The following is a 14,433-nucleotide window of genomic DNA, read 5'->3' as shown; positions in this document are numbered from 1 at the left end:
AGTGATAGTCTGAAGGGAAAAAAGTGGATAAAATGGGCTATTTCACACATTGTTAAGAACATTGAACTTTGATTAAAAAAAATATTGAAGAGGGGGGTAATGATAGGCAGCTCAGTGAAAATGATCTACAATGTTTTATAATGGAAACCAAAACCAGAAAGAGGTGGAGGAAAATGGAAAAGCACTACAATGGATCAAAGGATAGCCTGAAATGGCAAAAACTGTGTAATGGTCAAAAAAGGTCCATTGCGAGCTCTGTAATATAGGCAACTCTGTGAGAAGCCAAGCGATCTGCAATAAGTGCCCGCAAAGTTCCATTGTTGGAAAAATCACTTCCTCAAGATGTTCCAGATTGTCAAAGAACACACTCTGTGGCCAAGGGAGAAATAGCTAAACATAGAAATAACTATATTGTCATATGCTCAGTAAAAGAAAATCTGGCAATAAAATATGTACTCCACAAGCTCCCTTCAACATCATTTTAAAAAGTTACTTAATAAGAATAAGAAATCACAAGTAAGTAATTATTAAGAATAATAATTCTAGGTTGAGGGGCACAAAGTGAATTGAAGCCACAGTTCAATGTAAAGCTGTACTGCTTTGAGGATTTTTATCAGCCTGTCCATCCATCCATCCATCCATCCATCCATCCATCCATCCATCCATCCATCCATCCATCCATCCATCCATCCATCCATCCATCCATCCATCCATCCATCCATCCATCCATCCATCCATCCATCCATCCATCCATCCATCATCCATCCATCCATCCATCCATCCATCCATCCATCCATCCATCCATCCATCCATCCATCCATCCATCCATCCATCCATTATCTCCTGATTATGTGAGATCCAATCAACTTTTTCCAGCTCTGATCAATTGTATTGTCTCAACACGGCTGTAGGAATGAAACAAGTAATAGTGATGTTTCATTAGTGGGTAAATTTTAATTATACTTTTGCTAGCCGGCGCTCAGTCTGTCCTTTATTTTAGTGAAATTAAAGTAATTGGAGTCAGTGAATGTTGGTTTGAATCTTATTGGAAATTCAATTTGGTTTATCTGAGCTTGCAGACTCTACAGCTCCCTGTTTGTATCTATTTGCATCTTAACAGCCTTTTAATGCCATGACTGACCAAGGTAATTGAATTAGTAGAAACTATCTCTACATCTTTAGTTTGTTTTTATTTTTCTCTTTAGTTTGTCTGTAGTTTTTGCTTTGTGTGACATCAACATGCATACATTTCTTCAACAGTTTCAGCTACAAACCATGTTGTCTTTGTTCCGTAAGAGAAAGACACTAATACAACAGGCCACCTAGGGCTCTGTTAACAGATGACAGGAAGCCTGATAACAGTGATTTTCTCTAGTCAGCCATCTTGACAGGATGCTGAAAGAGGCTGCAGCCTCTGTCATCCAGCAGGAGGTGGAGGCAATTGAAGCTGCCTGTTTCTCTTTTAATGCACTTGAATGTAATGATTTTTAAGCCTGTCACTTCTGGTGTCTCTCCATACAATGCCATTAAAAAAGGAAATAATCATGTGCTAAGGCTCATTGAGCTGTCAGGAATCAAAATCCCCAAATTTGTCTACACTGAATCTATCATTAGGATTCAGCTGTGTTCCGATTGTCTTTCTAAAAGGTTTTGTTTCCCAACTTTGGACTTTTGCTCAAGCATAACTTTTAGGTTAATAATAATTTGATTACTAAAAGACACAATAGCTTGCGTGAGATGACTTAGGTTTATTAAGGTTCATAAAGCAATCTATGTTGTCTCACAGTCCATCAAAAATCTATCAAATTCGCATTCTCTAAAATCAATCCATCTTAAGATTGTTTCTTGACCTTTGCATTAAGTGATATTTATCAAATATTTAAAGAAGAATCAGGGGTTGTTTTATTTTTATAGAACAGTTTTGTGTAGTTTTCAGGCTTAAGATTTATTTATTTAAATTAAGAATCATTCAACAAAAGTTATGAAAAAAAATATACAGGAAGTAGTAAAGAATCCATCCATCCATCCATCCATCCATCCACCAATCCATCCATCCATCCATCCATCCATCCATCCATCCATCCATCCATCCATCCATCCATCCATCCATCCATCCATCCATCCATCCATCCACCAATCCATCCATCCATCCATCCATCCATCCATCCATCCATCCATCCATCCATCCATCCATCCATCCATCCATCCATCCATCCATCCATCCATCCATCCATCCATCAGCCTATTAGAGTTGCAGGAAGCTGGTGTTTCTCATCAGCAAGCAATTTTATTATAAAATTTATTATAACTAGACTAAAATCTGTTAACTAGTGATTTCATTAAACGGAGGGCATAAAAAAATTTTTTTGACTTACTATTCTACTATAGATACTTTCAGTTCAAGTTCCTCAAGATCTATGCTCCTGTGATCCATCGCTGCAGTCTTTTATTCATTTCTTTCTGATTCTCGTCCAGAAACCACTGCCACAGTTTAAGTACTTCTTAGTTTGGTTTGCTATACATCCTTTTGTCCTCCCTGCTATGTTCTTGATCCCTTATATTTCCACTGTGTGTAAGCTTCACCCTTTCATTTTAAGAACGTTTTTTTGAACATGATTTTGCCTTCATCCTGCTTGTGTTTGGGTCTTCCATCACCAGCATTGGTTTTTCAGTCAAAGAACAGACCGGATTTGCTCTCAGGACAGCTGTTGATTCAGTTTGTGACTCACAGATTAGTTCTTATCCAGGTCATTGGATGTCTTAGTGCTTCCTCATTTTAGCTTCAGGATTGCTCCTAAATAAAAGTACTGAGTGACGTGGCACACACGTCTGAGGTGGGTGGAGGGGAAATGGTTTCTTTAACAGCTTTGCACCAAAGTAGTCACACACTGTGCAGCATGAAATCCAAACAAAGGCTCATTGGTGGATTATTTTTTCTCTGACGGAGTCAGAACACACTTGCTTTTGGATGAGTAGACATCAGGAAGAGCTGATTAGCCAATCAGGAGTCAAGTTGGGGTAACGTAAGCGCAACATCTTGGTGCAAAGTCAATAAATTGGAGAACTATGTTGTGCTAAACAACATTATTTTATTCTAAAACAAAAGTCAAAAAATATCTCAATATTGAGTCTGTATTCTCAGATTTTACATTTTTATATTTTATATTGAAACCGATACAGTATTTCTAAACCTTTTAAGTTTTAAGATAATATAAAAAAAAAAAACCAAAAAAACTTTTAAAGTCAGCCTTAAATGACTTGGAGAAAGCAGTTAGTGCAGGTAAAAGGTCAACCTGAGATGTCCACTACAAGGCATTTTATATTTCATGTTTTTGCCTCAAAAAACATCTACAAATCATTTTCAGGACTTGAAGATGATTTGATTCATTTTCAAATCATTCAGCTAAGATTAGAAGATGAATCCAGAGAAAAAAAAAGCAAATCCTCTGAAAGTTTGTTCTAACACAAAAATAATTAATTTTTCCTGATTCATGTATTAGTGCACTCAAAATAGTTTCTGAGTGTCACAAGCAAACAGATCAGAACTGAAATGAACACTATTCATTATTACTATAGCATTATGTGTAAACATTAAATTAGGAAGATCAATCACGCACTGCTAGGAGAATAAATTAAGCTAATTTAGAATTGATTTTGCTAAGGAAAATACATGAGGCATTTTTACGATGATAAATTATTTATGAAACTAATCACTAAATGATGCACAAAAAAAAGATTTAATTTAGTTATGTATGTGTATCACTTGTTCTCCAGCATGAGAATGGAGGTTATGCAGGAGCAAAAGAAATCATTACTTCTTAAACCTTACTTTTTCATTATTGCATGGTACCGTATAGTACAGTATAGCATAGCATAGCATAGCACAGTATAGCATAGTATAGCATCACACACTATAGTATAGTATGGCACAGTAAAGCATAGCATGTCGCAGTACAGCATAGTATAGTATAGCATAGCATAGTATAGTATGGGGTAGCACAGTACAGCATGGCATAGTATAACATAACATTGCATGGCATGATATAGTATAGCTCACTACAGCATACCAGAGTATAGTACAGTACAGCATAGCATAGTATAGTATGACACAGTATAGAACAGTGTGGTACAGTACAGCATAGTGTGGTGTGGTGTAGTGTGGTACAGTATAGAATGGTACGGTACAGTATAGCATAGCATAGCACAGAACAGCACAGAATAGTATGGTATAACATAGTATAGTATAGCATAGCATAGAATAGTATAGCACAGTATAGTATGGTGTAGTATAGTGTAGTGTGATAGGGTGTGGTATAGCGTAGTATAGTATGGTATACTATAGCATAGTGTATTATGGCATAGCATAGTATAGTGTGGCATGGCACAGTATAGTATAGTATAGTATAGTATAGTATAGTATAGTATAGTATAGTATAGTATAGTATAGTATAGTATAGTATAGTATAGTACCTTTTGCTCCTTGCAGGGGAAAGGCACCTTCTTTTTACAGTAATTTTCCTCCCCAGTGATTATGTAAACTTAATCTGAAAAACTTGACTGAGCACAAACAATTTTGATTCGGAGGCCGGTTGGCCTAAAATCAGACAAGCGACAAGATTGCTTTCCATCCCAAAAGTGTTTACCTCTTGAGTACCAATCAGCGTTTTCTTTATTTCACCAACTAACATGCAAATACAAGGGGAGGTTCAGGACAAGGACACTGAGTGCTGCTGCATGATGAATTCAAACTGCAGCGGATATGCTGAGGGTATGGGTACGCTGAGATTTGCTTTAAGCAACGTGAATATTAGCTGTTAAAAGTTTAAAGAAGCTCATTCTGTTCTAGGTTGAGTCTGCAGCTGCAGGAGCACAGAGCTCATTGTCCAAACACTTTTAACTCGAGACGCTGACCTCCAAGGATAACAGTCATTGAGGGAGAAACATAAACGGGTCCTGTTGGCATGAAGGGCATACTAAATTCATTTAAATGTAATTTCAGAGTAATGTAAATGAGTTTGTTGCATGAATTAATGAAATGAAGCAGAACATGTAAACTGCTTTGCATTCAATTCAAAGCAATGGAACCGAACACATCATATTCAGTGCCCTTGAACTTTAATGTCCTTTCTAGAGGGTTTGTATGATAGACCATTGATAAGTGGTGGATAATTGTGAAGTAGGAGGAAAAGGATTTCATTTTCCATAAACACAATTTATTTGTGTTTAACATTTAGAAAATACATTGTAAAAGCATATAGAAACTGTTATTTGTTTTATATTTTCTTATTTTCTTCTAAGTAGCTCGACTAGGTTGACCACAGAATGTTTCTCTCCACCCATCTTCCCATCAAGTCTGACCAGCTTCCCTGTTTCTGTTGAAGAAAATTATTATAACTTGACAATATTGCCTAAACTATGTTTCTAAAACTGTCTTAACGTTGAGACAATTCATTCTTCCCCTTCAAAATAGCGTACCGCTGTGTTAGTCTGCCAGATAAAATTCCATTAAAATACATTGAAGTTCATGCTATTAATGTGGGAAAATAGAAAAAAGTTCCAAATCCTTTTGCATACCATTATATGCTAAGATTAGTTGTCATTAAGGCTCTTTCTGCTATACCTATTATGATTTGAAATACTTAAAATTTACACTGTATTAGAAATGTATGTAAATTGGCCACTATGGAGTGTCCTTCAGTTACAGTTCTGTCTCTGACCTGCAGCTCAGTTCTTCTCCTCTGTTATCCATGAGCCTCCTGGCTAATATATAACTTATGCTGTGATGGATAATCAAGTACAGAGGAAAGGAGGATAACTTTGAGTCTAACTTTATTGGGGGTCCAAGGATAATGTAGCAAATATAAACATGTGCTTTGTTTCAGTGGTCAGACATCTTACAAGATGGTTAAAAATAATAGTTATTAATCTTGTCTTTCAGACAAGACTAAATTGGGAATTTAAATGTTTTTACTTTTTCTGTTTTAGGTGCACCAGTATTATAATTCTTTACCAGAGGAGAAAGTGCCATACATAAACAGCCCAGGAGAGAAATACCGCATCAAGCAGCTGCTTCACCAGTTGCCCCCACATGACAATGAGGTGACATACACTTTCAGCCATGAAATGACATTAATGTTTGAACGTTGAAGATGTCTGGTATTTGTAGTTTTTATGTTGCATGATGATGATGAGCTGTGATGTCTCAGGTACGTTACTGCAACGCACTGGACGAGGAAGAGAAACGAGAGCTTAAGATCTTCAGCAACCAGCGGAAAAAAGACAACTTAGGCAGAGGGAATGTCCGTCCATTCCCCCTCACCGTGACCGGGATGGTCTGTGAGAAGGTAAACAGGGGAACTCCTCTTCATTTTGACTTTTATTGAATTTTTTTTTACCTGCATATATATTTTTGAGACAACTTCCTGATTTCTCTTTTCCTTCTCTTACCATCTCCCCCTTTTATCTACTTGTTCCACTCTCTTCATCCTCTTCCTCGCCATCAGTGCGGAGGTCAGATAAACGGAGGGGAAATTGTAGTTTTTGCTGCTAGGGCGGGACATGGAAAATGTTGGCACCCTGGTTGCTTCGTCTGCTGTACATGTGAGGAGCTGCTGGTGGATCTCATCTACTTCCTTCAGGATGGGAAGATCTACTGCGGCCGACACCACTCTGAGAGGCTGAAACCCCGCTGCTGTGCCTGTGATGAGGTGCGCCTGACTGGGCCTGAAGCCCTTTGGGATTGGAAAGCCTGAACAACACAGAATCTGAAAGGTTTTGAACCAGTTTACAGAGAAAAGATGGCTCTGTTGCTCTGTTAAATATGCCAGGCATGTAGTTTCCCCTCGCCAAAGTCTGGTCAAGTCCTCTTGTGTTAATTACCTGAACATATTGTGACCCAGATGATCTATTAAGAGGGCAGCTTTTGTTGTTTTCATAGCAAAGATTTGTTTTCAAATATGTCGTTTAAAAGAAAATCTGTAGGACAGAAAGCAGGCTACAGTTGAGTGGTGTTGCGATGCAGCAAGAAGGACTCTGGTTAAATCCTGGCATGGGGTCTTTCTGAGTGGATTTTGCATGTTGTACCCTGTGCATTAGTGGGTTCTTTTCAAGTACTTCCGCTCCCTCCTGATCTCATATAGAATTTTACAACTATCTAAAGTGCTCTTTGGTCTTTTTGGTGTTATTTACTTAAGTTCTCTAACAATCTGAAGCCTATAAAGAACAGCTGAGTTTATCATACTTATTAATTACAGTAATGTGAACTATTTATAATAAAAATATAATTTTTATTTGGTTGATTTTATTTAGGAGTACCTAAATAAAATCAACCAGTAGGCAAAATGTAGAGATGCATACCATAAATTTTTCTTTTGTACATAAAAGGAAATGATAAATCATCATTTGTGCTACCTTGTGTTGGTCTACACCAGTTGTTCCCGACCCTGGTCCTCAATCCCCCTCACACTGAGGCTACACACCTGACTGAATTGAATGGGTGATTAACAGGCTTTAGCAACATTAAATGCCATGCAGAGAAGGTCATGCAGCCATGACCTCCTCTGCAGAAGCTGGAAAAGAGACACATCTACAACATGTAGAATTGGAGGGTTTAAAACCCAGGGTTGGGAGCCACTGGTCAATAAAATACTCAGAAATTCAAAGGGTGTGAATACCTTTGCAAGGTAATATATCAAATCTGAGCATTTTAAATGAAGAGTAATACAAGTGCGGTTGATGTATATGGTTTTGCCTGCTATTTTTCTTATACATATATACATGAGCAGATGGGCATTCTCAGTCTTCAGAGAGTAGACCATCTGGTCATTGATTTGATTGCCGTGAGCACAAGACACAACACACAACAGGCCTTTATGCTTCTCAGCTCTTTAAACTTCTTGACCTTGTTAATTCTCTTTTCACTCTGATTGAATGATATTAGTCATCATCATTTTTCAGAACAGACAGGATCCCTGTTTTTTAACAGTCCCACCCACAGATGGTATGTCATTTTCTTCATCAAAAAAAAGAAATCCTGTTAAAATACATCTGATCGTCGCAACTTATTCTTCTTACATCAGAAGTGTTCAAGTGTGTATGAGTTGCTTTTCTTAAGCCCTCAGAAAGGAAAAATGCAGAAACAAATGTAGGATACGACAAGAAAGTATTGTACAACGTACAACCTGTTGTAAAACGTACTTGTCCCTCACGTGTTTTTTTACAATCAAATGTTTCAGATAATCACACAAATTTTTATATCAAATAAAGAAAGCATAAGACATTTATTTCACAAAGGTGAGACAGGCCCTCATCTCCTTTTTGTTCAGCTGAGTTGTTTTTTTTTATATATATCTCCTTGGAAATCTCCCAAGAATGCAAATTTACCCAGTTTTTTTCTAATTGTTTATTGGTGAACGTTGACTCTTAAATGAGCAAAGTAAAGTCTGCAGTGCTTTCGATGTTTTGGGTTCTTAGTGACTTTCTGGATAAGTTGTTGATGTGCACAACCTATTTCCACAAATAGGCGGAGACTGCACACTTGAAGCTGCAGTTTACAGCCACGTTTCCTCCTCACAGAGCATCCATCCCTTGTGCTTTCCCCACTCAGCTCCTCCAGATTAGCTATAAAAATGAAACTATGTACCTGGAAAATACATAAAGAAAATATTTATCATAATTCAGCTTTTTGCAGCCTAGACAAGTGTACTTCTGCCTACCATCATTTAAACATGGAACACGGAAATGTGTGACTTGTTAGCCTAAAACCTAATCCCGTGTTTTCTATTTCCACAAGTTACTTTTGTTTGTTTGATGGTCCGAAACATATTAGTGTGGCAAAGAGTAAAACGAATACTTAGAAGTGGCTTCGCAGAAAAAGTACCGAACAAAAACAACAGCCTGTTGGTTAAATCCTAGATTACCCCAAACATGGGCCTCGCTCTCAATGGGATTTTAGGAAATATTAGCATCTGTTCTGACCAAGTTTTTTTTGTGTGTGTGTGTGTGTTCTTACCACATGTGTTTGCTGACTATTGTAATATCTGAACCACACAGCTAATCTTTGCCGATGAATGCACTGAGGCAGAGGGAAGGCACTGGCACATGAAGCACTTCTGCTGCTACGAATGCGAGACCACCCTCGGGGGCCAGCGCTACATCATGAAGGATGGACGGCCACACTGCTGCAACTGCTTCGAGTCTCTTTATGCAGAGTACTGCGACGCCTGTGGAGAACACATAGGTACAGCGCACCTGCAACAACACACACGTACAGTTGGCAAAACACACGTACATGTTTTACATTCCACACTGCAATACAGCAGCTCAAACAGCCTCATAATGAATGTATGTGTGGCTGGTATCAGCTCCGAGCCTCATGGGTCACAGCTGCAGAGAGGCGGATCCAGTGCGGTGAGATGTGGATGGTTATTATCATCCCCGGATAACAGTGAAGGAGTGGGTTTCAGAGAGTGCCCCCAAACTGTAACCAGATGGGAGCTGTGAAGGATGATTACTTCCTCCAGTCTGAGAGCAGCGCTTGTGAAATTTATTCGTGCTATCTTAGAAATCAAGCAATCATGTAAGGGCACAGAATCACAAATGTTTGACTCCAGGAAATAAAAATAAGAAAGAAGAGGTTAATCTGCTGGTTAAATTGGAATCGTTGGGTATACTCATTCACCAACATTGTAGTTCTGCTTATTTCTGGAATGTGGTCGAAAGGATTTTTTTCCCCTTTGTGATTAAAGGAATTGACCAAGGCCAGATGACATATGATGGGCAGCACTGGCATGCCACTGAGGAATGTTTCTGCTGCGCTCGCTGTAAGCGTTCCCTGCTGGGCCGTCCATTCCTCCCAAAGCAGGGGCAGATCTTCTGCTCACGGTCCTGCAGTGCTGGGCAGGTAAGAAAAACTGAAAGCAGCTACAATTTCATTAAACACATTCCTTTAAGCATTTTTATAATCAAACAAATCTGGTTTCTTTCCATGCATCAGGATCCAGAGGAGTCAGACTCCTCTGATTCTGCTTTCCAAAGCGCTCGCTCTCGAGAATCCCGCCACAGCACCAAGATCGGCAAGAAGGAGCGCAGGAATGCTGAGCAGGATCGCCGGAGCACAGAGCCCCGCCAGTCAGCTCCTCCACCCATGCCCGACCGCCTGTCTGCTGAAATTGATCCCCTTTCTGTTCCTATGGACCGACTAAGCCTTTCATCCAGTCAGACTCCGAGCAGGACACCTAACCGTACACCAAGCCGCACTCCGAGCCGAGCCCCAAGCCTTAACCAAGTGTGGATGAGCAGGGACGAACCCTACATCCCAGCTTCATACGAGGGCCCTAAAAGGGATCCCTCCCCAACCCCTGCGTCCATACACCTGCTGGGTCAGTGTAATGCCAGGCAGGGATACAATCCCAACACAAATGCCCATCCACCTGCCCAGAGTCCTGCCAACCCAGGCAAGAGGCCTGATTCTTGGGGGAAGGAGCAGGGCAATGCCAAGAGGACCCCTATGGCTGCCCTGAGGGGCCACTCCTTCAATGAGAACTGGATCCATCACAGCCAGGATGAGTTCAGACCCAACAAGCTCCGTACCCAGATGAGCTTCAATGAGATGTCCAGCCAGAATCAGGGTTTCTCTGACAAGAGGAGTACCAGTCTTCATGGATTCCAGAGAGATGGCAGACCCCCGCTGACAAGGAGAAACCACATCACCGCCATGAGCTTCAACGAGCCCCTCACTCCACTAGAACAGACGCCTCGTGGATCCATGGACTCACTTACTATGTCCAATACTGCAGGTAATGAATCGCACAACGTGGCTTAGACCTATGTAGATCACAGCATCACAGTTCAATAGAACATCGCTGAAAATGCAATTTAATTAACTGAATTAAAAAGTGAACTCTTATCACATAGTTTTGTTGCACAGACAGAAAAGCACATTTCACGTGTTTATTGCTCAAAACTAATAATTACCTAGAATTGAGTTTCTCTGAAAATGTTAATATTAGATAAAAATATTAAAAATTTATTTATCATTATCCATCTATAATAAGGGTAAGTAAAAACTGGTAAAGGAGAAGCTTGTAAATGCAGTGCTCTACATTAAAGCAAAAATAATGGAAACTTTTGTGAAAGAAAAACAAGTGGTGGGAGATAATGCTGATAAGATAACTGCAGCTTTGGCAGGATTGCAAAATAAATCCTATTGAAGAGTTTGGATGAGATTCACAAGGCATGGACTGTGTCTGGAGTCATCTACATTCCTTTGTTTTAAGCCATTGTCATTTGTCAGAAACAGCTTACGGAGGTTTGGAGAAAAAGGACTGGACTGTCCCTCAGTGGTCCAAAGTCCTATTTGAAGATTAAAGTAAATTTAGCATTGTATTTGGTCAGAGTCAGTAGTTCCAGTGGGGAGCCACAGAATCCAGATAATGTAGACTAGGGAAAGGTTGTTGTTTAAGCAACCTTTGTTTCCTTAACACCTCAGCAGAATTACAGGCCTCCGTGCCATGCTGCACCGACACATCGATTCAATAGGAGCCTCAACCAAGTACTGAAAATATATCATGTAAAGGACAAGGACATACTTTTAAGTTGCCTGAAATTTTTTGTAATAGAAAAAACATTTTCATTGGTCTTATGTAATATAATAATTTTATAAGCAACTAAAAAAAATATAGTCTGATCAAAATGGCAGAAATAAATACTTGACCTTTATCACTCTGTATGTGATGACACAATATATGAATTTCACTTTTGTGCTAAAGTAAATTAACTTTTTGATATTGCTCTTTGGTATTGAAATGTATCTTCATATTGTGACTGGAAAATATGATGCTTGATGTCCTGTCCTAACAGGTAACTCTCTGGATGGGGCCACCAAGCGCCAGGAGCATCTGTCCAGGTTCTCCATGCCTGACCTGAGTAAGGACTCAGGCGTAAATGTGTCGGAGAAGAGCAACATGGGTACCCTCAGCTCCTCGGTCCAATTCCACAGTACAGAGTCGCTGTCCTCTTCTCGCCCTTACAACAACAACATGTACACTCCCCTGAGAGTCGGGTACCCACTTCAGTACTGGGATGGCCCGCAAGACATCGGCTTTGATGGCAAAGGTCGTGTTGGGTTGATGGGCAGCAGTGGGAACCTGCGGATGGCTCCCATGAGTGACAGGATGCCACGCCGCCGCATAAACGCCCAGGAGTCTGTTTCACAGCAACAGCAGCCACAACCGAGACCCCACAAACACCACCGTGGGACTAACGGTAATGGTCACCACCGCAGTGGTCGCCATCACAAACGGTCCCGCCGCTCGCGCTCTGACAATGCCTTGCACCTAGTGGCAGACCGACCGAGTCAAATGGTGGAGCTTCCCTATCGCCGCGTACAAGAGGATTACGACCGCTTCCCCTCCGGTCAAGCTGCTCGGGAGTTGTATGGCGTGGACTCAGGCGGGCACAGGCAGATGCCCCACCGGCCTTGCCCGCGCACCACTTCTGACCTTACTCTGCAAAATGCTGGCTGGCAACCAGTGGGACTGGGTGGGCCGTGCTGGAATGATGGCTACATGGAAGCTGCTGACCCCTGGTGCTCCAGCTGCTCCTCTTCTTCTGAATCTGAGGCTGATGAGGGGTATTACCTGAGCGATCCAATCCCTCGGCCTGTGCAGCTGTGCTACATCAACAACGATGAGCTGCGCCACCGCTACAGCCCGTCTGGGATAGGGGCCCATCACGGGCCTCTGCACGGACCGATTCATGGCCAGCTCCACAGCCGACAGAGGAGGAAGAGCAAAAACTGTATAATTTCCTAGATGTAGAGCAAGGAAATGAGAAGGGAAGGGAAGAAGAGCGAAGGGAATTAGAAAGGTAAGAAGACAGAAGAAAGTGCTTGAGAGGAGGAACAGAATGAGTGGGAAGGTGAGAGTAAGACAGCTGAGAGTGTGTTCAGGGTGTGTGTGTGTGTGTGTGTTTCTGTGTTTGGCAGGGTTTGAGGGATAAAAAAGCCAATTTCTTTGGGCTTGCGAGCTTACACAACTCTACACTGGGTTATGGTTGTGTACACCTACACAGAATGATCTAATCATAAGAGGAAGCTCAGCTGGCTTACACAACAAGAATGTTTACAGTGACTGAGACCAACTCAACGATGGCACCAGGAAGCACTAATGAATTGGACTGCTTAATATGCCGTGGTCAAGGTATATAACATGGTGTACGTGCGTGTCTGTCTGTGAGTGTATTCATGTTACAGAGAATCTGAACAATTTCTTTAGTCTGAAACGGAAAGTAAAGCTGCAGTGCTCTGCAAGCTCAGAGAACCGAGCCCTGAGCAGCCGACTTCTTCTACACGGACCGACAAGAAATTGTGCTGGGATAGTGAAAGCTATGTGCTAGATTCCAAGCTACGTCATTGTTTACCTCTGTGGAATCAAAATGCTGCTGGAATATAGTGTTGGCTTCCTAGCCCTGTTATCAGCTTGTACAAAAAAAAAATATAAATAAATAAGTCTATTGAAACTTGTGCACTACATAGCCAGCTCTCCATGCTTTACCAAGGACAGAGCGCCGGGCAGCCTCTGCTCCTTGCCCATTCAGGCACAGTAACGTCCGGTATGGTCCTGTTTTCTTTTCTGCAACATGCTTTGTTTTACTTACAGATGGTTAAGCATAATTAAATAGTAATATGAATAATAATGATATTAACAATAATAATACTAATGCAAACAATAAGTATAATGATATTACAAAAAATACCTGCTAAATGTATATATAGTAATACACTTTAATAATAGATGAAGTACTGTAAATGTCTTGTATATATTGTCTTAAATATTTATATATTTTGTAACAAAAGAATCATTATTTGTATAACATCATAGAAATGGGGAGGCTTGCATGTGAATTTTGTTGTTGTTGTCTCATACCGAAAATAAAGTGTACTTTAACCAGGAAACTCTAACGCGAGTTGTACTGTACTGTTTTGCTCAAAGCAAGGTTTTCTGTTTGTGCTTCGGTGTGATGGAGTGACAAAAATCATCAACACTCTGTATGGAAACAGATATTTTGACATGAAATATCAAAGCAAGTGAAAGCAACCGCAATGTCTATGATTGTTCCAAACACAGTACTATAGGTCTACCAGCCTGAGGTGGTTTTGTTTTATTTTATTTTAGTTTAGTTTAGCTATTCATCCCATGGAACTGAATTGCTCACAAGAAGGAAAGTCTCAATCAAAATGTCTTTGTCCCCGACACTGATCCTAGTCATTTAACATTTAAGATGTTTTTCTAAACTTTAGATTTAGCACCAACACAACGTTAATTTGGTAACACAAAGATTGAACTCTTTGGTATGAATGCCAGGCGTCATGTTAGGAGGAAACCAGGCACAGCTCATCACCCGATCAACACCATCACTTCAGTGAAGCATGGT

The 14,433-nt window shown here is 40.4% G+C and overlaps 1 protein-coding gene across 2 annotated transcripts in view; it reads left to right on the top strand.

The window, feature by feature from the left end:
* The window catches only part of LOC103467536 (prickle-like protein 2), a 52,387-nt gene extending 38,427 nt beyond the window's left edge, over nt 1-13,960 (top strand). For both annotated transcript variants that reach the window (XM_008413991.3, XM_081609085.1), the window contains exons 3-9: nt 5,986-6,099; nt 6,207-6,344; nt 6,504-6,707; nt 9,052-9,238; nt 9,747-9,901; nt 9,995-10,796; nt 11,860-13,960. In XM_008413991.3, the coding sequence (XP_008412213.1) occupies nt 5,986-6,099; nt 6,207-6,344; nt 6,504-6,707; nt 9,052-9,238; nt 9,747-9,901; nt 9,995-10,796; nt 11,860-12,812 (2,553 nt within the window). In that variant the 3' untranslated portion in view covers nt 12,813-13,960. The remainder of the gene's footprint in view (nt 1-5,985; nt 6,100-6,206; nt 6,345-6,503; nt 6,708-9,051; nt 9,239-9,746; nt 9,902-9,994; nt 10,797-11,859) is intronic.
* The last annotated feature ends 473 nt before the right edge of the window (nt 13,961-14,433 follow it).

Source organism: Poecilia reticulata, chromosome 7 (genome assembly GCF_904066995.2).
Source record: "Poecilia reticulata chromosome 7, P_reticulata-male-v2, whole genome shotgun sequence".
Taxonomy (NCBI): Eukaryota; Metazoa; Chordata; class Actinopteri; order Cyprinodontiformes; family Poeciliidae; genus Poecilia; species Poecilia reticulata.
This window is presented reverse-complemented; position numbering and strand designations above follow the sequence as displayed.